The following is a 27,441-nucleotide window of genomic DNA, read 5'->3' on the forward strand; positions in this document are numbered from 1 at the left end:
AGGCCAGGCCCGCGCCCTCCCGGCGTTCGCAGACGCCCCTTCCGCTCGCTCCCCGCGTCCAGAGCCCCCGCCCCTCGGCAGAGCCCGCAGGCGCCGCCGCAGCAGAAACCACTAAACTTTTTCCCCCCCAGGCGACCGCCTACAGCTCTATCCCAGTCTCCGCTGCAAGCCGCCGTAGAAAAGGGAGACGCGGGCTGCTGGAGCCGAGCTTCCTCCTCCTTACCTCGCCTCTCCCCTCCAGGAACACGAGAACTCCAGAGCGGACTAAGTGGCTGGTCGGTTAAGGGGCAACGCTCAAGGCGCTGTTATGTTCCGCCGCCCCCGGCCTCCCGGACAACGAGCGCCAACTCGATTTAAAGGGCTAGAGTCCTGACTGCCCAGTCCTTCCTCCCAGCTCTCTGGGCCTGCGCTTCCCTCGGACCGAGAAAAAGTAAAGAGGAGGCCGGAAGGGAACAGGGCCCTCCCCACTCCTCCTCCACCAGCTCCCACGCTCAGCCTCTGGCCACCCGCGGGAAGACGCCGAGAGGGTGGCGGTGAAGCTGGCGCGCCCCGCCCGCGACTGTGCGCGCCAGTCGGCGACCGTCGGGGCCAGAAGTTGCGAGCGTCGGATTGCTAAATTGGGTCAAGAGGCCAAGCGCGGAGACCGCAGGCCGCTGAGAGAAGGCGGGAGAGAAACGGCGAGAGGGTCTGGGGTGGGGAGAGGGCGGGGTGGCGGGTCCGGGAGGGCGGAGTGGGGGTTAGTGGAGACAACCAGGCCCGGCGAGCGGGGTGCGGAGCGACGCTGCGGTCCACTGTGAGCCAGAGGGCGGTGGAGGCGCCAGGGGCGATGCCGCGGCCGGGGAAGAGTTCGTACAGCGACCAAAAGCCGCCCTACTCTTACATCTCGCTGACCGCGATGGCCATCCAGCACTCGGCCGAGAAGATGCTGCCTCTGAGCGACATCTACAAGTTCATCATGGAGCGCTTCCCCTACTACCGCGAGCACACTCAGCGTTGGCAGAACAGCCTCCGGCACAACCTCTCCTTCAACGACTGCTTCATCAAGATCCCGCGGCGGCCCGACCAGCCCGGCAAGGGCAGCTTCTGGGCACTGCATCCCGACTGCGGCGACATGTTCGAGAACGGCAGCTTCCTGAGGCGCCGAAAGCGCTTCAAGGTGCTGCGCGCTGACCACACTCACCTGCACGCGGGAAGCGCCAAAGGCGCGCCAGGCGCTGGGCCCGGAGGGCACCTGCACCCGCACCACCACCATCACGCTGCCGCGCACCACCACCATCACCACCACCCGCCCCAGCCGCCGCCGCCCCCGCCTCCGCCGCCCCCGCCGCACATGGTGCATTATTTCCACCAGCAGCCGCCTCCGGCTCCGCAGCCGCCGCCGCACCTCGCGTCGCAGCCACCGCAGCAGCAGCCGCAGCCGTCTCACCCCGGCAAGATGCAGGAGGCGGCGGCCGTAGCGGCGGCGGCGGCAGCGGCGGCGGCGGCGGCCGTGGGCAGCGTGGGGCGCCTGTCACAGTTCCCGCCCTACGGGCTGGGCTCGGCCGCCGCCGCTGCCGCCGCCGCCGCCGCCGCGTCCACGTCGGGCTTCAAGCACCCGTTCGCCATCGAAAACATCATAGGCCGGGACTACAAGGGCGTGCTGCAGGCCGGCGGGCTGCCCTTGGCGTCCGTCATGCACCACCTGGGTTATCCCGTGCCGGGCCAGCTCGGCAACGTCGTCAGCTCCGTATGGCCGCACGTCGGCGTCATGGATTCAGTGGCCGCGGCCACGGCCGCCGCGGCCGCCGCGGGGGTCCCCGTGGGCCCGGAGTATGGGGCCTTCGGGGTGCCGGTCAAGGCCCTGTGCCACTCGGCAAGCCAGAGCCTGCCTGCGGTGCCCGTGCCCATCAAGCCGACTCCTGCGCTGCCACCGGTGGCCGCGCTGCCCGCAGCGCTCGCTGTCCCCGCGGCCGCACAGCAGCCGCCGGGACCGTCCACCGTGTGCCCGGCGGCCGCCGCCTCATCCGCCGTCTCTCTGATGGAGCCCACCGCCCTGAGTGCGGCCGAGAGCAAAGGCGGCTCTCTGCACTCGGTGCTGGTGCATTCTTAGGGTACTCAGCGGGCTGGGGGAGACGAACGCGTGGAGACTCGCCTCGCCCTGGACCTCCGGAGAGGGCGAGGGCGCCCTGACCAGGTCGGGTAGAGCTGGCGAGCCCCAGCCTTTGCGGGAAAGGAAGGTATTTAAACAAACCCGAAAGTGGATTCTCCAGTGGTCTGAATAAATATAACACTTCTGATGTCTGTGTTTATACTATGTTGTACAATCAGAATAATGAAAGCCAATTTTCAGGTAAGAGTTTTTATTGTAATTAAAATTATAAATCCGTAAGTTATGGGGGGAGGAAACGAACGAGTTTGGGGAAGCCTCATTCGCTGGCATATTGGAATTGGATTTCTATTCTTACTCCCGGGAGCAGAAGATGGCAGGACTAAACCTCCCTGGGAGAAATCCAACAGAGAGTGACGATGAAACAGACCTCAGCCACCAAGTTTCTTCCCGTGGGTCTCAACCTCTCGTGAACAATGTCGCCTCTCGTGAGCATTCTAGACAAAACTGTTATTCACTAAGGAAATCTCGTTTTATTTAAGAAGGAAAAGAGGGAGCATTTGATACCGTTATTTTCCTGGTCGGTGAAATGGACAAGGACACGGTAGCATGAATAAAGCCTCTTTGGGGGCAGTGGGAACCTCACGAAGGATCTTGGGAAACAGTTAAGTTTCTTGGCTCTGACCCGAGGGTCGAGAAGGATAGAAGGAACGGCTAAAGCAATTAGTTTGCACAAAAGAGAATGGCAGCAGCTTAAAGCGCAAAGCCCCAGATTCCAAAAGTAAGTTCGGAAAACATAACCAAAGAGAGACATTAAAGGAGACTTTCTACCTGCAATTCTTTTGTGAATCAATCGGATGAGACCGTTGAGGAGCCCCCAGACAATGTGAATTCCCATGATCCGTTACATTTGGGATTTTTTTTTAATCACTTGCATCACGGGATTTTGTTCCCCTAACCCAAGAATGCAAGAAAAACCTGCCACGTCACCCGACAATATTACTCTTAACGTTTCCAGGAGCGTTTTGTGGCCGTTGCCTTCCAGCCTCCTCGGGACAGATGCGTGAGGATGACCGGTCACCTTTGCACGCTGCCTTCGAATTGGCATTCCGTGTGCTGTTTGGGCGCGTTCTCCCTTCAGGCGAACTCTTCAGTTTCAGATCCTGAATGGAAAAGAAACTTGCTTTGCCGCTGTTGCTCTTCCCAGTTTTTGAGACCCAGGAATAGCACTTTACTCGCAACAAACTTTTGGGAACGAATGGGGGGCGGGTAGGGAGAAGGCAGCTGTCCTTTGCCCCGAGTCACCTCTGGCTTTTGTCCGCGCCGCGTTCGGGTTGTGACTTTGTGCCAAGTTCATGTCTGCCTGTGTTGTACGAGGTGTTCTCCATTAAAGCTTCTCTCTGGATGTGCCGGTGTGAAGGTGTTTCGCTTCTCAAGAGACGAGGCCGCGGTTTGAGTGCCCACTGGGGGAAAGTCTGGGGGCTTGGCAAATCCTCTTCCTCCCCTTCTTTTTCAACTTCTGAGCATCAAAGAGGGTGAGTTCACAGGCGAAGCGGCAGCTGGACAGGTTTCCTCCTCCGTGGCTCCTTTTGTCAGTTGGCTCTATAACTGTATCTGTTTTATCCGTTCTGCCGCTGCTTTCCTAGCTGAGCTATAGTCCACCTCAGCGCGAGAGACTGGATTAGCAAAAACCCGCCACAGAGAATTTTTTCTGTTCCTACAAGAGGTTTATTAGCAATAACCATCACCAGCCCCCAACACCCTTTCCCTTTTCTGAGAGCGGGCCATGGCCCGGGTACCGGTGCCAGTGGGTGGGGGCTGGCGGCGCCCCGTTAAGTCTGCGGGGCGGGGAAGAGGGCGCCAGGACTCCGCCACTGCCGCCGAGGCCCACATTCCCAAGAAGCGCGCGCCCAGCCGCGGCGGCCTAGGGGACCTGTTGCGCATCCTCGGCAGCCTGGGGCCTGGAGCCAGAGAGCGCTGGGCCCTGGAGAGCCGGCAGCGCCACAACACGTGCTCCTTGGAGAGGGCCTGCGGGCTGCAGACCCTGTGGAGCTGCGCGGGAAGGTGGCGGGGCACCTCGAACAGGGCTCCATCTTGAACCAGCTTCACTGTGCCCAGCCAGGCCAGACGGAAGCCTCCTCTAACCTTTCATCAGAAGAAAATAAAGGACCAACGAGGTGACCTGATCATAGTAATGACACTGAGGGGATTTGGGTTACTTCTTAAAAATAAGAGTTTCCACGCACCCCTTATTTACAAGTCCCACTGCAGCGTGCAGCTAAGTTTTGTCCTCGCCTGGGAGACAAGTCTCAGTTTAGGTCACTGCCTCCTTGGAGGCACAAACAACTCTAGTGTATCCTATCTCTCAGCTTGAGACTTTGCAAGGTTTCCTGCAGGGTTTTCCTTTACACTAGTCTGAGGCTGTTGAAAGAGAGAAAAGGGGAGCCACTGGCATAGGGATCATAGATTTGGGGTGACTTGGGAGTCTGGCTGCTTTGTCCACCTCTGGGTGAGTTGGTGCCTGAAAGCCCCAGGCTGGGACCCCTAGTTCAGGCGCAGCAAGTCACAGGGCCTGAAGAAGGGCAGTCGCTGGATCTCAGTTGTTTCTTCAAAAGAACATCACATCTCTTCTTCTTTATCCACCTGCCCCAAAAGGGCCAGTGTGCTTTGTAGCGGTGCCCATTGTCCCACTTCCGGGAGAGGGGCACAGTCCAAAGTGTCATCCAGCACCCAGGCGACTGGCTTAAGTGACAGCCCCTCCTGAGAAGAGAGGAGCCTGTGGGCCAACTCGGCGAGAAGGATGAGTAATTGACCTTCCGCATTCCTCAGACCCTCTTAGCAACCCAGCCTCACACCAACTCCCTGGAACCCCTCCTACCTCTGTGGGGAAAGCATGGTTGTTGTGTTTTGTTTTTACTGTAAGGAGAGAGAGAAAGGAGAAGGGAAGGCAGAGTGAGCTGAGAGATGATTCTACTCAAGTTTTCATCCAAGAGGAAACTCTGGTACCCAACGGAAGCCATGCATGGCATTGAAGTTGGAGAACAAGGGAATTCATGTAAATATTCAAAGGGGGAGGGGATTTCTGTCAAAGTGCTGATGCTAAGGGAAGTCCCAGTTAAACCCCCAATACTGACAGAGCCCTGAAGACCCCCTCTTAACTAAGATGGATCTGCAATCTAACTGTAACTCTCAACTGAGTGGTGGTCTTATATGATCTCACAGGTATTCTCTCTCTAGTTACATGTTGGAATAGAGAAAAAGTAAGTTCTGGACATAAGTGAGATAGAAATAGAGGCACTTATAAATGTATGATCATCTCAGTTCACAAGATTAATAAAATCACTCTTGGTTTGCTAAATACTGATGGAGATAACCTGAAATTATGCTCCTGGTTTCCAGGATGATACAAAACACTGTAGTTGTTTAGCCTGTCCCCTACTTAATTGAATGCACAGAACCTTGAGAAACATGGGGAGAGGCAAAGAGGAGGGTGAAAGATTTTCATGTAGCTGCCCTTAAAATAAAAGAAAAAGGAAAACAACTTGGAATGATCTATTTGATCACATTCCCTTGGGAAGATGAGAAGAGAGCTGAGGGTCGAGGGAGAACGAAGCTATTTTAGCTGTGGTCCCTAGGAGAACAGGCCCTCCTGCAAAGGCCAGAATTGGCACAGTTGGCATCTGGCACTTAGGAAGCCTGTCAGTCAGGCTGGCTTGTGGTCAATTATCTCCTTAAGTAGACTGGCATTAGTCCAGCCAGGGCGGGGAGGGCTGGTTGCATCCGTCAGAATCAGAGCCAGTTAGCTGGAAATGGCACTGTGGAACTCCAAGCATCTTTGCATTGGGGGGTTTGGAAAGCTGATCAACACATCTCCCTTTGGGACTCAAAAGTGACACTTGGCCTGCTTGGCAATAGTACAGCAAGACTTCAGAAGAAGACAGAAACAGAATGCCTTAGGAAAAGAAACATTGACCACCAAAGCCACTAGTTCCCCTTAAATTCCATTCACCTGACAAAACTGCCATTTCTGAGATGCACAAAATTATACAGAGATCCCTGTAAATTGTGGTGGGATTTGACTCCTCCGTTGGTAAGAATTCTCATTCTTCATTGTACCTGACTATGAGATGGGCAGAAAGGATAGTTTGGGGTCATGTTTAGGTTTGGATGATATGGCAAGGGTTTGAAGCAGTGTTAGTGCTCATCAGACTAACACTAATGCACATGTGATTCTGCATGGGGTGTGGGGCAGGGTGGCGTAGATGTTGAAAATGGGAAACTAAAGAAATGGTTTCAAAAGCCAGTGATAACTTCTTTGTGGGTGAAAAGGCAGAGTGGGAATCCAAGTGGAGGTGGGAAGTCCTTGAATTCCAAAGGGCAAAACTGTTTCTCCATGTCCAACATTTTCATTTTGGTCATTGAAAGTATTTTCATTAACTTTATCTTTAAAAACTGAAATGCTAACTTATACTCTTTGGGGGAGATTGAAGAGATTTGCTTGGGATTTGAATTCAGTCTTAAGCCATTGTTTAAATGCTATGAGTTTGGCAAAACTCCAGATGTACTCTGTCCCAAGCACTTTTCCCCTTAACTATCCTCTGTGTATTTTAAGGAAAATTCAAGCCACATGTTGCTCTTTCCCCCTTGCATTCAAATGTAGTTTTATTGAATTTTAGCATAGTCCATGAAATTTAAATTCTGAGTTTGAAGCCATAATATATTCATATGATCTACAAGCAGTCACATGATATGCACATATATCATTAAGCAGAAAATAAAGCCTCTGAGAACTGTAGTCATATTATAGTAACATTTCTCTAAACTGAAGAGCCATGCTGAGAATGGCATATTAAGAAAGGATTTTATAAAATTATCAAAAAATTCAAAAAAGCTGACAGCAACCCATGAAAATATTTTTAAAAGAGTATTTCTTGGAAGATATTTTGGTTATGTTTAGTTTGAGCCAAATAGTTCTTTCCTACCACAAGGAACAGGTCTTTTGTGTGCATGAGTCACCCAGGCTTTGCTTGTAAGTCACAGATCTTATTAGGACAGCATCATTTAAAACTGCTTTGGAATAGGCTTTCCCATCTGAGCCACTTCCAGTCCTGTCAGCAACTTCGTAGACAGCATGGTTTTACTGTTACTGAGAATGGATGCTTAGTAAGGAGCTGGAGAGCTGTAGTCCAGGCACAGCTGAACTAGATTCATTCCAAAAAGAATTCACAACATTGAAATACACATGAGAAAAGGAAGGAAGGAGGGAGGGACAGAGGGAATGAGGAAAGGGGAGAGGGAGGGAAGGAAAGAGGGAAGGGAGTGAGGAAGGAAGGGGAGAGAGAGACAAATGTGTGCATCTAATATCGACAAAGCAAAAAAATTTACAATTTTTAACATAGTACTGCTCTGGTTTTCTCTCAGGAAACCATAGATCGATTCTTTCAATGTATGTGACTATAACTACTTGACTGAAGTCGTTTTGCCTTGAAAGCAATATTCCTCTTCTCTCAGCATTTTTCTTAGCTAGAGAGGACAGGACATTGTATAACTAACTTGCAGCTCCATTTATTGCCTAAGAAGATGAAGCTTTAGTCTGCTGAAGAATTCAGCCTAGGTGAGGATTTTGTGACATTAACTTTGCTGCAATTTATTTTATAGGGATTAACCTAAATCCCCATAGGGAGATGTTTAAATAAATGGTGCTATTTTCATACTGTGGAATATCATTACAAATAATGCTTATGAAATTAAACTCATATAGAAAATGTTTATGAAATCCTATTGAGGGAATAAGCTCAACCCTCTAATGTCACTGAACATGTACTAGAAGGGACTACACCAAATATTAACCGTGGTACCTTTAGATTGGTGAAATCCTAAGTCATTTTTTCTTGTTCCCCATATGTCTGAGACTGTTTTAGACTGTCTACATACACCAATCACATTTTACTTTTATAACCAGGGAGAGGATGACTCAAATCTGTCCAGCCAGTATAACTGGCATTTCAACAATATGAATTATTATTTTTAAATATAGTACCTTAAGTGGGGGAGGGGAAGGAGAGAAGAACTAGCTGAGGAAATATACTTTAAAAGCAAAGAGCAGCAAAGACAAATGAACCTCACACACCTTGCCGCCCTCCTGCTGTGGCTTTGACAAGAGCCCATAGCAGCAGACCCTTCTGGTGGGAGGAAAAGGAGGCTGTCACTTGAAGCATTGACTTTTGGGGAACTTTCAGAGACTCGCTGTCCCATAATGCTGGAATGGGAAAGGTGAAAGCATTAAAATTACAAAGGGGGCTGGCTAAAGAATAAATCTCACATAATTTTATTACCTTTTTAAATAGCTTCCTCTCTTTCTATCTTTTGCATTTCATGAACTTTTGTAGTAGCCTTGAACTTTTTTTGAAACTAGGCAGATAATGAACACGAAGTAAATATAGTCTACAAGCTTAGTCATTTCCTTCCAAATGAAAAAATAACATCTAGTTTTCCAGAACAGTAATATAATTTTTCTTTTTCCTAGTTGGCAAATCTTTTTTTGTGTAGTGACAGTGTTTTCAAGGGAAAAGTTTTAGATACTGTTTAGACTGGTTTGAGTAAAGCTGTATTGTGTCTTCCCTATCTACCTTGAAATAGTTTATTTTCCCCCCAAAATGCAAAAGCATGTAACTACTCAGAATATGCATGTTTTCAGATGATTAAACATGTCTCAACTTTTATGCTAGAAGCTTGATAACCTCTAAAAATGACCACAGATCATTAAGACTTGAGTTTTTTTAATAACTTGCACTGCAGAACTAAAATTCTTGAAATTATAAGACTGAATTTTTAACCCAAGAACCAGAGAATCAAATATATCTGCTTCGCCAGTGTCGAGAACAAAATAACATCCTATTTCTCTAATATGCAAAAATTTTGAACCTTCATTCCAGTTATTTCTAGAAAATTCCTTCCCTGCCGGGGACCCCAGGCTGACCTGAGCCTGCTTACTCGTGCCTTACAAAGAAAAAAAGTGAAAAGTTGAATTCATCTGCTAACATTGCACCTCAAAACTTTAGATGCATGTGAATCATCTGGAGAGGTTTTTCAAACACTCTCTGCTGGGCCCCATCTCCAAAGATTCTGATTCAGCAGGTGTGAAGTGGGCCCGAGATTGAACATTTCTAATAACCTCCCAGGTGATGCTGATGTTGCTGGGCACCTTGAGAAGTTCTGCAAGAAAAGATAGCCTTTTTCATCAGTTTATCAATACCTCAGTTGCAGCCATCTCAGTCCATCAGAAATACCCAATAACTATGAACATTATAGAAGAGCCATTACGATCTCTATCCCCTTCCTCTCAAAAACTCATTGGTGCCTATCGCATTTACCCATCCCCTTGTCTATATATACTAATATATAGTATAGTAATAATATATATTAATGCACAGGAGAAACAGAAAAACTCCATATGCCTCCAGAGCTGGAGCACTCCCCTTTATAAGTCACCTCAAGACATAGAAAAGTTGGGTCAGAAAGCAGCAGCAAATTTACTTCCTCAAGAAGGCAACTGAGACAGCAGTACTTGAAAAGCAAATGATTGAAAATTAGGCCTAGAAGTCAGTTCAGTGCTCTTCCCACTTCCACCCTCTCATCATAAGCCAAGCTCTTCCCAAAAGCATTTTAATCAATGGGCTTAAGAAGCTATTACTTTACTGTAGTGCCATGATGTTGGCCTATCACACTTTTACATGACGCTTTACACGTTATACTGAGGAATTTTTATATCTGCTATTTTATATAAGGGAGGTAGTTTTATTCTGAGTTTAAATCTACACAGGCTCAGATCTGCGACTTGGTGACTGGAGCTCATGCAGGTGTACAGATGATGCATCAACTCAGTAAACTCCCACTTTACTTAAAAATGGAGCCATTTAGCCAAATACTTATGAAAATACTTTGTTCTTCAGGGCAACATTAAATAATGTACATTATAACAACATGAATGTTGCCAGGATAGGACCGAGGGTCCCCTCTGATCTTTGAGAGTTTATGAAATTTTCTATAGCCTCATCCCATGTACTGTGATAGACTCACACCCCGGTCTCTCTGGGGAATTTTAGTCCGTGGCAAACAATGTATAGAGGCTTCGTTGGTCCTACTTGTCTCTGACTTATAACTCCAGCTTCCAGAGACTTGTTTAAATTTATGGATCATCTCAATGTCCAAAAAAAACCTGCCTTTTTATTTGCATGTACTCCAGGTGTAAACTGGTGTGAGTAGCAAATGTCAATGTCTTGAAGATTTGAGTTTACTTTAGATTCATAGTCATAAAACTTGAATTCAAATATTTATCGTTTCTAAAAGTCATTCTATCATCTCTCTACCAGGAATTTCTCACTGGTTCCCTTTCACCATCCCATCTAACCTTCTTAGTTTGCGTGGCCTTGACTTTCTTCTTTGACTGTTTGATCTTCCCTCTCCTCTCCAGCTGCTTACTTTGCCCCTCACCCTACTCCACCCCAATATCCGCTAACTCCTTATGAAGGCCAGTTTAATTCTTTGTTTCTCTCTTTCCAGACTGTAGCCATTGGGACCTCACTTTCTACTATGAAAGTGGCCTATCACGTTATTTTCCTACATGAAGACAGCTATTTTTATAAGCGGAACTAAGATGTTATCTATTAAAATCATTTTAAAATCTAACTATACACATATCCATTCCACAAGCTTTTATTCAGTACGGTAGTTCAGGAACTATGCCAGGCGCTGACAATAAGACAAGTTGCCTACCTGTTGCCTACACCAATTACTAAGCTATTATTTCTCGTCTCCAAACCCATCCTTCCTACTCTGCTCTCAGGTGCTGGGGCAGACTTCGCAAACCCCATTTCTGCTTTGCCAGCTGGCTTTATATTGGATCTGGTAATATGGGGGCTCTAGTGGGAGTTAGCAAAGGTGGACACAGAAGAAGGGATTTGCTCCTTCCTGCTTTTTTCCCTCTAGGGCTTGGGAATTCCTGGAAGCATCACGAAGGCAAAGTTGCTTCACCCTGCATTTCCTTCCTGTAGCAGCAGCTGAATCAGTTGGAAGTCTTTTCAACACTTGAAGAACCAGACTTATCACACTCCATCTCAGAGACAGCAGGACCATGAGCAGGCTCCCCCGAAGGTTCTGAGCTTTAGCTCCATGGGGACCACCTCAAGGGTCTAAGTGTTAATAAGTCCAACTTCTTCCCTTTGCACTCACCACCCTAAGGGTGGTAGCTGCTTCCTGCAGTTGCTACAGTCTGTCATATCTCAGAGCTCTCTTTTTACCCTTTCAGTTATTAACATCTTTACACCTAGTTAACTATTCTTTATAGTAAATTTTGTCTGTAAAAACAATTGGCCTGGTTTCTGGCTTCTCACTGGACTTCAATACATCTGCCCTCAAGGACCAGATAGTCTGAAACAGAAGATGGTCTCCTCTGACAAAGGTGTGTACAAAGTAAGTGCAGGGGAGCATGAAGGAGAATGTTAAGATTCAAACTGATAATACAAAATCAAATGTATAGCTGTAGATATGCTAATACATATCAACCAAGAGAAACATTAAAACTTTTCTTTACCTTTGCAAATAATACGATACACTACTTTAAAGCTGTTATGGCATGCATTTATAGTAGTATGACAGTGTTCTTTCTGCATGACTTTATTGCAACATGGTTTTGAAAAGTTGCATTATTTTGCAGCTAGGTTCTGTAATCTCAGTGTCACAGAACCTTCAGGAGCTAATTCCCCAGGCTGAAGCTACTCCAGACCACTTTTGGCCTCCACCCTCTAAGAATCAAGGAACAAAAAGGACACAATTCTCCCTGGGAAGGTAGGAGACTCGAAAGCAAAATGGTAAAAGATGAAACAAAACAAACCCCAAAAACCCCTCTCCACTGGGAACAAAGCAACTAATCAAATAAGTCAAAGGTAAATAGGGTGTTTTTCAAATTTTCTAACTTTGACAATTCTGCTCATGGATGTAACACAAGGATATTAAAACTTTTTAACTATTTACAATAGTAAAAGCTAGTATTTTTTTACTTGGGCCTCTCACTGTTGTGGCCTCTCCCGTTGCGGAGCACAGGCTCTGGACGCGCAGGCTCAGCGGCCATGGCTCACGGGACCAGGCACTCCGCGGCATGTGGAATCTTCCCAGACCGGGGCACGAACCCATGTCCCCTGCATCGGCAGGCGGACTCTCAACCACTGCGCCACCAGGGAAGCCCTAAAAACTAGTATTTACTGAGCTTTTTTATTTACCTTCTATGAGCTAAATGCTTTACATCCCGAATCTCATGTAATTTCACGACAGCTCTTTAACTTAGGTGTTTCTTTTATCCTCATGTTACAGATGAGAGAGCTGAGGCGTAGGCTCTTAAGGAACTTGCTCAAGACCATGCAAAGTGGAGGATGGGAGTAAGAACTCGGGCTCAAATGAACAAAAGTCAGAGGTCTCTGTTGGAGGGATCCTGGCTCATATCCAGCTCCTTAAGACACACACACACACACACACACACACACACACACACATGCACACACAAAAGATAGCAGGTTAGAATAAATAGACTTCAGGGACCTCTGTGGTTTCCTATTAGGGCAACAAAGACTCATTTAGAATCGGTAGTTTTGACAGTATTCAAGAAGCTCAAGACATATTTGTGTACTATGGGGTCCATGCAAGTTTCATTTTGATGTCAGAGATCAAGTTGGCCCACTACATATTATTTTGCTGGTTTGAGATTAATATTTGTAGAAACTTTTTCAAAGTTTCTAAATAATTTCTAATATTTTCTGTCTTTTTCATCTTGTATCTCTACTCCCTAGTGTAAAACCTGCTCATGGTAAGTTCCTAATAAAGATTTGTTGAAGAGAAAAAAGAATTTGGTTAATACATACCTCCATTCTGATTTATCGAATATTCAGATGTGTAGACTATCTGCCTAAATGCTTTAAAAAAAACTTAGATAACTAAATTCTACTTAGCTTAAATGACTTCAAGAGACAGATATTCAGCTACTTTGCCAAGGTCATTTAGCTAGTTTGTGATGGAGCCAGGATTCATCAGTCTCAGGGCAAGCTCAAACCCAGCTCTTATCCACAGTGTTAAACTGCTTTGAAAAGTTTCTTAACTTCTCTGTTTCTTAGTTTTCACATCTGTTAAACTGGACAAATAATGCCTATCTAATTAGGTTTAATTTAACCAATAAATAAAATCAATATTTTGAAAATCAAAATTGAAATTCATATTTTCAAAAACCAACTGAGAAATGTTTCTTAGTAATTGGAAGCAGATTGAAGAAACTCAAAAATTAATATGACTCAGTAAAGCAGACCAGAGGAAAAGAGGAAATTGTTTTAGACAATATTTTTTAAAAAACTAGATCCAGGCAATATTTCTTACAACTTTTCAAAGCTGTGTGATGATTTTAAAACCATATCTATAGAAACAATTTCCTGTCTTTAAAATTAATTTTGGTATTATATGGTATTTCCTTAAAAGTAACTTTTCCTGGATTCAAAAATATTAAAAGCATACTAAAAGAAAAATTGTAAAACAATTTGAACATTATTTAAAATGAAATCTTAGAATATATCGTGATAAGAAGGCAAACCTTGAAATTAACTGTAATTAAAAGTCCTTATGAAAATGTGAATTCACCAGGATGATGAGTAATTCTCTGCCACATAAATCATACTGCTCTCTGAAGCCCAGGCATATTCATTCCCTTACCTCTTTCTCTCCAGTCCCCCTCTCTCTCTGTATCCAACTATTGAATTTTATCTTTCCTTCAAACTCAATGTAAAAACCAACTCTTAAAGTACCTAATACACTGTAAGAACCAAATGTTTCCTTTCTTTTTTCCAAGAAGTCTTAGAAGATTTCCTCTGCCTTCCTCTACTCTCTGTTATTAATCTTCCTTATTCTTAGAGCATATTATGAGATCCATGGCACAGTGCACCTTGATTTGGACTGGGCATGTCACTGGCTCTCCTGCCAAAATGAGCTGTAGAATAGTGTGCACTTTATCTGTATTGAAATCTTTGTATTCCTCACTGCTTGGTGTTTTTCACACAGTATGGACTCAAGAAGTGTGTGTGTGTGTGTGTGTGTGTGTGTGTGTGTGTGTGTGTGTTACAAACAAAATTACCCTTTGCTGTTCTCCTTCAAAGCTGTTTCCTCCACCTGCCGATGCAGGGGACACGGGCTCGTGCCCCGATCCAGGAAGATCCCACATGCCACGGAGCGGCTGGGCCCGTGAGCCATGGCTGCTGAGCCTGTGCGTCGGAGCCTGTGCTCCACAACGGGAGAGGCCACAACAGTGAGAGGCCCGCGTACCGTAAAAAAAAAAAAAAAAAAAAAAAAAAAAAGCTGTTTCCTAATGAGATGGGTAGATTCTCTGTTGTACAACTCAATTTGTATCTTCTGGTACCCATTTCATGTATTGTGACATGAAATTATGTGGGACTGATGGCCTTTAATCCCATATGCTTACAGCCATTGAGAGCACTCAGATTAAGACATAACAGGTACCCCAACTCTAGGTAGGCAACTTGCTCCACAGCAGATTTAAATTCAGCACAAAATTATTTTAAAGTTCTAGTCTTAGACATCTCACTATGAGAAATGCTGGGTTTGGGGAGTATCATCCAAAGGGTGACATGGTGCAATGAGAAGGGCTTGAGCTTTGAACCCCAGTTCTGAAATTTATCACTTCATCACTTTAATGACAATAATTGATGGTTATAGTCTAACATTAATCCTCAAAACATCTGAGTGCAGTAGGTCCTAGTCCGAAATCCTATCCTCATTTTATCTGTAAAGAAAAAGAGGATCAGAGTCAACTTTCTTCCCAAGGTCACACAGCTAACTCAATGATTGTGTCAGAAGTGGAACTCAAACTGAAGCCCCGACTCTTAACTCCAATGCTATGCTGCTCCATTAAGTTCCTTAGCCTCTCTATTTCTCGGTTTGCTCATCTTAAAAACCAAGCAAATCATTTCTCCCTCACTGGGTTGTTGTAGCAGTCCAGTGAACTTCAGCTTTCTTTCACCTGGAACTGTGGAACTTCATCAAGCTAAATCAATCTGAATTAAGGTCTTTGGTAGAAACAAGTGAACATTCTGTATAACACCCTAAATTTCACCCCCTGTTTTTCCAACTGATTATTGGCATCCCAATGCCCCAGCTGTTTTGTGATTGCAGAATTGGGTTTCCAACAGAGCGCAAGATTCAGAGATGCCTTCCTTGGTCCTTAGCAGTTTAAACACACTTGCTGTGAGTGATTGGGGATATTTTAAAAAGCACTTGCCACATTTTATTGATAATAGCTTTTCCCTTTACAAGTAGAAACAATTACGTGAATTTACATATGTATCAACCCAAGTTGGGTTGGCTGTGTATTAACCACTGGTGAGGAAAATGAAAGTCTAGAAAAAGAAACTGTCTTTAGTTTCACAAAGGGGAGGAATTCTTACTCCTACTTCCCACTGAGAAAAATAATGGACAAAGAAAATACAAATGACCTATCGCGACACTGCTAAATCCTTTCCTGTTTTTTCCATCACCATCCAGTGACAATATTATGATGTTGATTTTTTTTTAAGCTGGTGCCTCATCAATTTTATTTCTTTTTTCTCTGTTCTTCACATGCAGTGAGATAAGACCAATGAACATGTAATTCTTGATGAATCATTGCCTTTGAACTTCCCTCTGACTTTTATTCAACTACGACATCATGGAGACATTTCCATGGGTTTATATATGACTTTTTTGGAGGGGTGTCTCTCATGTAATAAATGGAGAGACCAGTGTTCTAGTGTCTACAATTCCCTTTCTGCCTGTCAGATATTGGGAAAACTATAGAACTTCTCTGAAATGTAGATTCCTTATTTACAAATGTTCGTTCCACAAACACTCATCAAACACTCACTACGTAACACATGGTGTGCTGGGAATTGTGCAAGGAGAATAATAATGCTGCCCTGATTTCTCCACAAAGTCTTTGCGAGATGAAATGCTCCATCCAGCTCCGAACGCCAATAATTCTCCTTCTGAACAGGTCATGGAAATGAAAGCTCTTTGTGAACTAAGTGTGCTACAAAGACTAGCATTGGAGATGGTGGTGATGACCATAGGGATGGTGATGGCCTCAGGAGGAGGATGCTGTGAATAGTTACCGTCCTGTGCTTAAGTGAAGGTTGGTGCTGCCCTTCTAGACTCGCTGAGGATTTCAGAGGCAAACAAAACCTTTATGGGCATGGAAATAGGATAGGAAATGGGAGAAGTTTGGGCCTTGATCTCATGTAGACACCATGGAGCCTATAGCACATATATAAACACTGAGTTCAAGTTCTCAGAGATCAGATTCCTGAGATCTCTATTACATAAAACAATAAGCAGGTTTTTAACACTTTTTACAGACAAGATTCCAGGCAGACTTAGACAGAAACTCAGATATATAAGGGCCTACTGAATTGTAATTTTCTAAGCTGCTCAATGGAATTTTCAGGCTGAATGTTTTTCAGAGTATCCCACTGGAAAAACACAGTCCCAGAACTGATTACCTGCCCCTCCACATACTGAGTATTACTTCTAGTACACTGAGCACTCTATGCCATGAAAGATAAAAATGAAACACTTGACATCCACAACTAGTTTGTTTCTTGAGTTAAATAAAATAAAAATTGAAGAATTAGAAAATTTTCTCTCTCATTTTTTTTTTTTTTGCGGTACGCGGGCCTCTCACTGTTGTGGCCTCCCCCGTTGCGGAGCACAGGCTCCGGACGCGCAGGCTCCGGACGCGCAGGCTCAGCGGCCATGGCTCACGGGCCCAGCCGCTCCGCGGCATATGGGATCCTCCCAGACCGGGGCACGAACCCGTATCCCCTGCATCGGCAGGCGGACTCTCAACCACTTGCGCCACCAGGGAGGCCCTCTCTCATTTTTTTACATATGATATTGACAAAGCTTCTAAAAAGAATCCCAAAGTCATTACACTCTATTACTATCATTCTTAAAATAAAAATAATTGAGATTCCTAAATTTCTAAATTAGACGGCTATAGGTATATGTATATGTATGTATATGTATATCATATTGTGATTCATACTAAAGCCAAGATTCAGAACTCTACAGCCAAATATCCATTTCATTTTTTGTAACAATGTGATATTGTATATACAGTCAGTGTGGATAAGAATCCAAAATAAAAGTTCGAAATTATTTGTATAGACACAAATCCAAATGCTGAAGGCCAGATATATGTTTCCTACTGCTGTTGTAACAAATTGTCACAAACTTAGTGGTTTAAAATAATGCAAATTTGTACTTGCAGTTCTGGAGGTCTGAAGTCTGGAATCAGTTTCACAGGGCTAATGTCAAGATATTGGTACGTTTGGTCCCTTCTGGAAGCTCTGGGTGCAGAATCTGTTTCTTTGCCTTTTTCAGCTGCTAGTATCCATGTGTATTTGGCTTGTGGCCCCTTCCTCCATCTTCAAAGCCAGCTTCCATCATCACATCACCTTATCCTCTTCTGTAGTCAAATCTCCCTCTGTCTGTCAGAAAGAGAAAAACAAATATCGTATATTAACGCATATATGTGGAATCTAGAAAAATGGTACAGATGAACCGGTTTGCAAGGCAGAAATAGACACAGATGTAGAGAACAAACGTATGGACACCAAGGGGGGAAAGTGGTAGGGGTGGTGGTGGGATGAATTGAGAGATTGGGATTGACATGTATACACTGATGTGTATAAAATAGATAACTAATAAGAACTTGCTGTATAAAAAATAAATAAAAGAAAAATTTTTAAAAATCTCCCTCTGTCTCTCTCTTATAAGGACACTTAATGGTAACATTTAGGGCCTCGAAGATAATCCAGGTTAATCTCCCTATCTCAAAATTCTTGATTTATTCACATTTGCAAAATCCCTATTGTCATATGAATTAACGTTCACAGGTTCTGAGAATTAGAATGTGGATGTTTTGGGGAGCCATTATTCTGTCTACCACATAGGTGAATCATTCATTAATTGAGGGCTTATATACACCTCACTCAGATTTTCCACTACATGAAATGACAAAATAACTTTTGATTTCATGTCTTGATCTGTTCTTCAGAGTGAGTTCTAGGTAGAACTCCAACTAACGCAGCTGGCATTCAAGATCATGAATGCGGGAAAGAATAAAACAGAAGAGAAAGTAATAACTAAAAAAGTCCCATTACACATCCCTCGGATCAATTGAGGACAAGATGATTTTATATCCAATGAGATCTTTCACTTGCCCTCAGTCTCCATCTCTTTAGTTAAAGACACACTCAAAGCGAATGGAAGCTAGCCTGTGTTGAAAATCTCAGGAGTAAACAAACCAAAAGATTCTCAATTGGAGATGTGTTAGTTCTTTGTCCTAGTGGTTCCTCTTGAAACAATTTTCTTTTAGTTTTTGATACTAACATAATATGAATAAGCCAATCAGAAATCTGATTCAGAAGAGTGGCCTAAAAAAGAAAGTCAATTTTCCAGGAATGGCTAATTCCTGGAATTTGAGATGAGTCCTCAAATATTTAGACCAAAAACGTACAATCTGACTAGTCTGTAGAACAACCATAAAGTGTGTTTGAAAGAGTCCTTAACAGCCTGATTTAGGGTGAACAATAGAGATATTTTACCTTGTTAGGAAAATGCAAATCTATCACAAGAGAAATCTTCACTTGACTTTTGAAGTGAGGATTACAAGGTAGGGAGAGTTTAATCCTTCCAACATTTAGGATCTCATCCCTTAAAAGGACAAGGAGTGGGGGGAGGTGGTGAATATCTGACCTTAACAATCGCTATGGGTTTGAGAACCTTGAATCCACCCCTCAGTATTGCTATGCAAAGAAACAACAAGGAAAGGGAAAAGCCAATCCTTACTTCAGTGAAAAGACAGAGGTTTTTACTATTTGTAATTCATAAGGATCTTCACATGTCCACATTTAAAGGAGGGATGTATGTGTGTGTGTGTGTGTGTGTTTTGATACTAAATGTAATTCAGGAGTTTCAGGAGTTCTGGTGACAATACCTGGTGACTCCTTTCAAATCATATGACATAGAGCAGATGTCTTTCAGAAATAAGACAAACTTTATTTCATAAAATTGTGCAGGAGGCTATTTTATTTTCGAGAGGATATATAACACGTGCTCAAGTAATATAGATCTGCTCATTTAAAAGTTAACATAAAGCCCCATTTTCCACTGTTGTCATTACTGAGGATATGGAGAAAGTGTTTTGAATTCTAAGTAGTGTTTCCCCCCTGAAACAACTGTAAATATCCTTTCCAATCATAGCATGGGATGGTGTACTTCATTTGTCTCAATAGTTGTGTTCCTAAAATACAAACTCCATTTTATAACTCCGATTCAATGTTAATAATCCCGAACTCCCCACTATGTATGCGTGTGTTAAAAGCAGAGCACAGAGAGATTATACGTTATTTCCAATAATAAAACAACTGAGGCACAAGAAGAAGAAGTGATTGGCTGAAAAACACCTGCAGACAATTCAGACACCAGACTTTTGACTTCCAGGCAGGACCATGAAAAATATACCAACTTCTCTCCCTAAAGCTGAGCAAGTTTTATTAAAATTATTGACTGTAGGTTTAAAATATAAAAATATTAAGCTTTTTTTTATCCTCTAAGGCATTGTTTCAAAGACAAATTCCCTGGAAATTTACTTCAGTTGTACACTTCATCATGTACTATGTTGACCCAGCGTTAGTTATCAACAGATTTTGTTTTGTTTTATTATTTGATTAAATATCATCTAACTCTTCTTCCTGGCAGTCAGGGCAATCATCCCTCTTGGATGGAGCATTTAGATTTGCTACTTTTTAACTCAAGGATTAGCTTTGCACTTAGGGAATCTTTGGGTAGCATTAAACCCACCCTACAGAATTCTGCGATTTAATTTCACTTATGAATTTAAAGGGCTTACAGCTGTCTTCACAGTTAAAGGTGGATTTACTGAGATATTGTCCTTCCCAGTGGCAGAGACAACTCCCCAGCCAGCAGGACTTCTGCACTCCCAGAAGTAGATGGTTTGACCAAAGAGGATGAAATTAGTGCCCACACACACACAAAACACACCATCTGAGACTTTTAGAAAATGCAGATCAGGGGGGAAATCTTAGAGCATAAATTACTTGGAGGGTTTTTTGTTGCTAGATCTTAGTTGGAGAGATTTGTGTTGTTTCACATGCACAGCTGTGGAGTCTCTGGGGGAATTTCTTGCTCTCTTTTATTTTTGTGTATCAGCCAAAAACCAAGATCTCAGCAACAACTGTAGTATCATAAGCCCCAAGTATAGTGTAGTGGATTTCCCAAAGGATGCTAGACAGGAACTGATTAAAATCCAAGGTGGGCATTCTGACAGCTAGGTGACACCATGGATAGCACGATGAGGGGAAAGACAGCTGAACAGGTGGGATCCAAGGCTCTGCTTTGTGGTTATGTTTGTTGCTATTACTGTTGTTTGTTTAGTTCTCACTCTGGCTCTAACCATTTGTATAGACTTGGCCAGATTAATGGAGCTTTTGTTATCTCAGGTATCCTGGTGAGATAAACATTTGTTGCACAAATGAATCAGTGAATAAACCTGAAATTAATCTTTGCTATGGGACCATGGCCAAGTGATTTGGCCTCTACTCCTTTATTTCTTTGTCTGATGAGTTAGTCTAAATAATCTCTAAGATTTATTCTGGTTCTAAATATTAATGTTAACACTTACAGAGCGCTTACTATGGATTGGGCGCTATTCTAAGCACTTCCATATACCAACTACTTTAACCTTCACAAATACTTAGAATGTAAGTAATAGTATTACCCACATTTAACAGACAAGGAAACTGAGACAGAAAGGTTAAATACCTTGTCCAAAGTCATATAGCTTGTAAGAGGCAGAATCAGGATTTAACTAGAAAGACTAACTCCAAACTTCATGTGCTAACCACAATTCTATACTGCATCTCTAAAATTCTATGGAAAAAAGTAACAGAATTTTTATGAACTACATCAAACTAGATCTCACTAAAATGTAAACATTTTGGTTTTTATTATCAAGGAATACATTGACCATATCTTTGATTTCCACTCCGAGCTTAATGCTCAGAGTGGAATCCTAAGACCAATCCTATCTCTTGGTACACCACCCTTTATGTCATTTCTTAGTTTACACCATTTCTGGTCCTTATCCTGAGGCTCAGAAATCATAGGAGAGAAGGCCTTGTTCATCATTTGATAATAAACAGAAGCAGAAAGTTGACTGCTATGCTTTGGGGATGCATTAGAAAGGTCCCAGGTGCCAAATGAAAGTCCAGTAGGAAACAGAATACACATTTAAATTAGACTTCTTAGGAGGATTTATTTATAAAGGAAGTGTAAGTGAACCACAAGGAATAATAACACATCAATCTGGGGTTTGTAGGAACGGAGATGTTACCACCCCTTGGCCTGAGGGAAGAAAGTGGTTACTAGAACCACATAGGAGAGAGTTCTGTTGAGTAGCAACCTTGGATGGAGGGGCACAGCCAGCCTGAGGCCAACCTACAAAGAGATACCTGACCTCACCTTTCTCCCTCTGATCTCCCTGGAAGGCTCCCCATTGGCCAAACCCAACAGGAAACCATTAGGCAAGGAAGTCAGTTTCCCTGACTCAGAGATTAGCCTCCCAGGGAAGGAAGCAGGGTGGAAAAGAATGGAGAATTATGGCGAGGAGTGAATGAAAGGGATCCAGCAGACCTACATCAAGCTGGTAATCACCAGAGAGAGCTGCTGTGGGTCCAGGGAGGTTACATTTACCCAGAAATAAATTCTGAAGTCCAACAGGTAGCTGCAAATTGTCTGTCCAAACTGCAAGATTCCTTAATACTTACCATCTAGTTTGGTTTTATCATCTTTTATCCACAAAACATCAATTTTGTAAGTAATTTTGAAGAAATTTCTCCCTTCATGCTCTAGTCTAAGACCTAAAATTCAAAATGGTATAGTTTTTCCTAAGAACATGGTTTAAAATTTTCAATGAAGTAACCAATGCAGCTTTCATCCCAAACCCACCCCCTCCAACAGATCCTTTACCAAATGGCAGGGTATAGTAATTACTAGTTTTCTCATTAAAGTACTGAGAACTTTGAAAGAAAAAGAAACAATAATCTGCATTCTCATGGCACCCATCAAAAAAGCACCTTGCAGCTTCCTATCCTTTCCATTCAAAGCACCTTTCCATCCTTTTATTAGCGATTCCTTTCATTATTGATTCGAGGTAGAGCAAGGTTTGTTTTATTCTGTTCTGTTTTCTCCAATTAAAAAACCTTAAGGGAAAAAGTTTAGGTAACTGCCTAAGATCATGCAGTAGAACAAAGGTGGGAGATGGAAGAAATCTAGGAAGCTAATTAATGTTTAACAGCAATAACATCTCAAACAGCAACTTCTGACTCTGAGGTCAGGAATATGCGTAATAGAAGAGTTTCTACGGATTCAGAAAACAAACAGAATTATGTATAGCCAGAGAGCTCTTTGGTTATAGAGCTTGTATTATTTAAAATAGGCCAAGGTAAGCTGTGCTAATAAGCAATTCTAAAATCAGAACGGTTAACACTTAGAATCTTTTTATTTTTTCTTGTTCTATAAACTCCATTGTCCATCCAACCACCACCTTCAGGAGCTTGATCCTCTCTCCTTTATCACCAATGTCTTATTTTGTACTGACACCCTCCCATCATCATTTAAACATGACCAATTCTCTCCCATCTTTAAGTCTAAATAAAATGACTCCATTGCAGTCTTTTGTCTTACCCACCCTCCTCCTTTTCCCACCATCCAAGCTTCAGTCTCCATTTTATTTAATCTCTTGAAAAGTATTTGATCCTTTTAAAAGCACTCCCTTCCCTTTGCTTTCATGATATTGAGCTCACCTGGTTTTTCTTCAACCCTTTCAGTTGTTCCTTCTTAGCCTCCATTATAGGTGCCTCCTTAAATGATAGTGTGTTCTGTCTGAGGCCCTCTCCTTTCACTCTCCTCTCTTTGGGCAATCTTACTATTCACGTGGCTGCAAATTATCACCTGTGCTGATGGTCCCCGGTACATAACTATCTCAAGTTCCATTTCCCCTCTTGAGATTCAGACTCATGTATTCAACCATGTCCTGAATATCACTCACTGGTTGCCCCACTGGTACCTCAAGCTTATTATGATGATTGTGTACTCATTACTTTCCCCCAAACCTGCTCTTTCTTCTATAGTCCCTGTCTCGATGGATGGCAGTACAATTTTCTTCAATAGAAATCTGGATATCATACCCTCAGCTCTAAGCTCCTTAAGGCAAGAATAGTGTCTATTTGTTCACCATTGTATATCAAGAACCCAGGACAATACTGGGCACATAGTAAGGATTCAATACATATTTAAGGAATAAATTAAGCACCCCTTATTCTCTTTTACTCCTTGCATTCAATAAACTACCAAGTCCTGTCAATTCTTCCTTTCAAACACTCTTTCAATCCTTATTATGGTCACTAACCTAGTTCAGTCCACTGTTATCTCTTTAATAAGTCTTTTTTTCTTATTTATTTTTTAATTGACATTAGTTGGTTTACAATGTTTCGTGTGTAAGCAAAGTGATTCAGTTATACATATATATATCTTTTTCTTTTGCAGATTATTTTCTATTATAGGTTATTACAAGATATTGAATATAGTTCCCTATGCTATACAGTAGGTCCTTGTTGTTTATTTAGTTTATATGTAGTAGTGTGTATCTGTTAATACCAAATTCCTAATTTATCCCTCCCCCTGTTTCCCCTTTGGTAACCATAAGTTTGTTTTCTATGTCTGTAAAATAATAGTCTTTAAATTTATCTCTTTGCCTCCAGTCTTGCCCCCTATAGCACAGATTGCTAATTATACCTAATATCCATACTCCCTTCTTCCTTTCCGTAGTAAATTAAGCACCATGCCTCCCAGGTGGAGACTGCATTTCCCAACTTCCCTGGCAGCTCCATATGGCCAAAACTACAATGTCACCTCTGAAGTAAGTTCTGGTCACTAGCCTGAGAATGAAAGTGACGTGTGCAGCTTCTGAGCCACATCCTTCAAATAAAGTTGCTTGGCCTCTCCCTTTTCTTTCCTCTTTCTGCAGTCTGGATGGTAATGAGATGGTGGTGAGTTTGACCTTGCATGAAAAAACCGCACAGTAAGGGATGAAGGAGCCACAAGATAAAAGGAACATTTTCCTCCTGGACTGTTTGCCACCTCAAACTTTTATGTAAGAGAGAAGTAAATCTTTCCTGCAGAAGCCACTGTTGTTTGTCTTCTGTTATAACCACCAAACCAATACCCTAACTACTAATCCCTTCTCTCTCCCAGCCAGAATCCTTTTTCTGCAATCCAGCTAAACTGATCTTATTACATTGCAAATCTGATCAGGTCATTGCCCCATTGCCTTATTTATTTTTGTAGCCTTCCGAGGGCTTAGTACATGATCTTGTTTATAGCAAGCATTCAATAATTTGATTGTTGATTGATAAATTATGAAGCTCATTTTCTTTCTTTTTTTTCCCCCAAATAGGCTTTAGTCAATCCTTAGATCACACTGTGACAGATACCTCAAATACAAGCAACCGGAAACAAGGAACAATTCAGTTTCTTGAATTGAATTGCTCAATTCACTACTGCTTCCAACGTATGATCAAGATTTAAACAGCAATAGAGAGAGCTAACCTGATCACATTTGTTTCTGTGAACATATGTCTGTGGCTCTGAGACTGTCCTTAGTGAAAGAAGCTCATTTTCTAGTAGTACCTAAATTATAAAAATTAGCTTTTAATTGTATGTGACATCCTATGTAATCAGTGGATGAGATGACAGCTTGAAGCTTCCTTGGCTTCTGAAATCACCCTAGATGGGCTTCACCCCCCACCTCCATTATCTGATGACCAGCCAAAGGACCAGTAATCTTTCTGATGATGAGGTTTATCCAGAGAGAATGGAATTCCCATGTGTGTCACTGGCCACTCTAAAGAAAGAGGGGAATATAAAAAGAAGAGGAGGAGAGAAAACAACACAGAACTCTGTTTAGTGAGAGGCAGTAGAAAGTCATTAGAAATGTATTCATACCGTACTTGTGACCACTACAGATTGTCATAAATTGTCTTCTGCTAGGAAGATCATCATTACAAATTTAGATTTCTATTCAGTTAATATTTGTTAGGCCCCTACTATGTGCCAAGAACTGTGCATGAGAAAATCTCTCAAAATATTTCAAAAGAACTTTTGTTTGTTTTCAAAACAAACTTCTGTTTGTTTTGAAGCTCCACGTGCCCTCCAGAGAGAGTTTCTAGACTACCTGACGCTTGGCAGGATCTCCCAGAACAAGAGCATATTTGAAGTTCCCCACATGAATCCTCCCAAGTTCTACTCAAACTCAACTCCTAGAATTGGGTTAAAATGGGGATAGTGTTAGAAACTCCAAGTTCAGAGCTGACTTCTCCCCTAATATGTATGTTTTTGAAAGCTTTGTTCATTTTCCACCTAGTATAGAGCATCTTAAACTTTATAACCATGAGTTGTCAGTGAGACTCTATCATAAATTGCCATCGATAATGCTGCTGTTTTTCACAAAGCACTCCATTATACTTGTCATCTGGAAATGAAAGCCACATTTTTGTGTGACACACAGAACAAATTGCACCAGACAAATAAAGGCACCTGGCCAACTGATGCCTTTAGCATTTCTCATTATGTTGTATTCATGTTCTGTTTTTGTTCTTTTTTTTTTAATTTAAATTTTGCACCTTAAAGAAATTAATTAATCTAGATGGTAAAAGGCAATGAGGTCACGAAGATGGCGCTGAAGGCGAAGAAGGAAGTCCCTGCCCCTCCCAAAGCCGAAGCCAACGCAAAGGCTTTGGAGGCCAAGAAAGCAGTGTTGAAAGGCGTACACAGCCACAAAAAAAAGAAGATTCGGACGTCACCCACCTTCCAACGGCCCAAAACACTGCGGCTCAGGAGGCAGCCCAAATATCCTTGGAAGAGCGCCCCTAGGAGAAACAAGCTTGACCACTATGCCATCATCAAGTTCCCCCTCACCACCGAGTCAGCCATGAAGAAAATAGAAGACAACAACATACTGGTGTTCATTGTGGATATCAAGGCCAACAAGCACCAAATTAAACAGGCTGTGAAGAAGCCCTATGACACTGACGTGGCTAAGGTCAACACCCTGATCAGGCCTGATGGAGAGAAGCAGGCATATGTTCGACTGGCTCCTGACTATGACGCTTTGGATGTTGCCAACAAAATTGGGATCATCTAAACTGAGTCCAGCTGACTAATTCTAAATATAAAAGTTTTCACTATTAAAAAAAAAAAAACAGGCAATGAGGATCATTTGAAATGCAAAGTGGCCTCGGTCAATGTGAAGCTTTCAAGTGATACAAGTTTTTGTTGTTTTTCCCATTGATTGTAGTTCACAACACAGAGAACAAAGCCACAAGTTTTAAGGCAACGTAAATAATCCAAATTCACCAATTGCTAAAAAAAAAAGCAGCAGTATGCTTTCAAAAAGTGATCTAAACCCCATTAAAGTTTTGAAAATACCTGTTGTCTTGAACATAAGAAACACCTGAAACCTTGAGGCAGAGTAGCTGTCCAAAGGAAAACACACACAAATATTTCATGTGGGAGGAATTTTTCAAGGTACGTATCAGTTCTCCAAACCAGTGAGATAGCTAACATTCATTGCCAGCATAGGTCATTCGAGTTGCATCTGGCGGAAGGGTGTCAGGTAAATTCTAAACATTACACACTTCCTTGGTCAGCAAAAGCTCTATATTCTGAAAGACAATGAGATCTCCATGACTGTAAGATAAGAGAAATAATAATAGTAATAATAATAATAATAGCTGCCAACATGTCTTAAAGGCTTACTGTGTGCTAGGCTCTATATTAAGCACTTTATCTGGATTATACTATTTTTTATTTTATTATTTTTTTGGCTGCACCTTGTGGCTTGTGGGATCCTAGTTCCCCAGCAAGGGATGGAACCCGAACCCTTGTCAGTGAAAGTGCAGAGTCCTAACCACTGGACCACCAGGGAATTTCCATAAAATTTTTTTAACATCAACCCTTTGAGATGGATGCTTTTGCCCTATATTACAGATGAAGAAATGGAGGCCTAGAGATGTTGTTAATGTTGTACAACTAGTAAGTGGTGAAGTAAATATCTGAACATGACTTTTTAAATTAATAGATTTTCTTCTAGGTTCACCACCATTCTGCTGTGGCAGGGCTGACTACCA

At 42.8% G+C, this 27,441-nt stretch overlaps 2 protein-coding genes across 2 annotated transcripts; both read left to right on the forward strand.

Moving 5' to 3' along the window:
- Positions 1-826: 826 nt before the first annotated feature.
- FOXB2 (forkhead box B2) lies at positions 827-2,089 on the forward strand. Its single transcript, XM_060102134.1, has one exon. It carries the CDS (start codon positions 827-829, stop codon positions 2,087-2,089), a length of 1,263 nt encoding a protein of 420 aa, XP_059958117.1.
- Positions 2,090-25,985: 23,896 nt separating this feature from the next.
- Positions 25,986-26,476, forward strand: LOC132492269 (large ribosomal subunit protein uL23-like). The gene has a single exon (XM_060101669.1). It carries the CDS (start codon positions 25,986-25,988, stop codon positions 26,454-26,456), a length of 471 nt encoding a protein of 156 aa, XP_059957652.1. The 3' UTR covers positions 26,457-26,476.
- The last annotated feature ends 965 nt before the right edge of the window (positions 26,477-27,441 follow it).

Source organism: Mesoplodon densirostris, chromosome 6 (genome assembly GCF_025265405.1).
Source record: "Mesoplodon densirostris isolate mMesDen1 chromosome 6, mMesDen1 primary haplotype, whole genome shotgun sequence".
Lineage (NCBI taxonomy): Eukaryota > Metazoa > Chordata > Mammalia > Artiodactyla > Ziphiidae > Mesoplodon > Mesoplodon densirostris.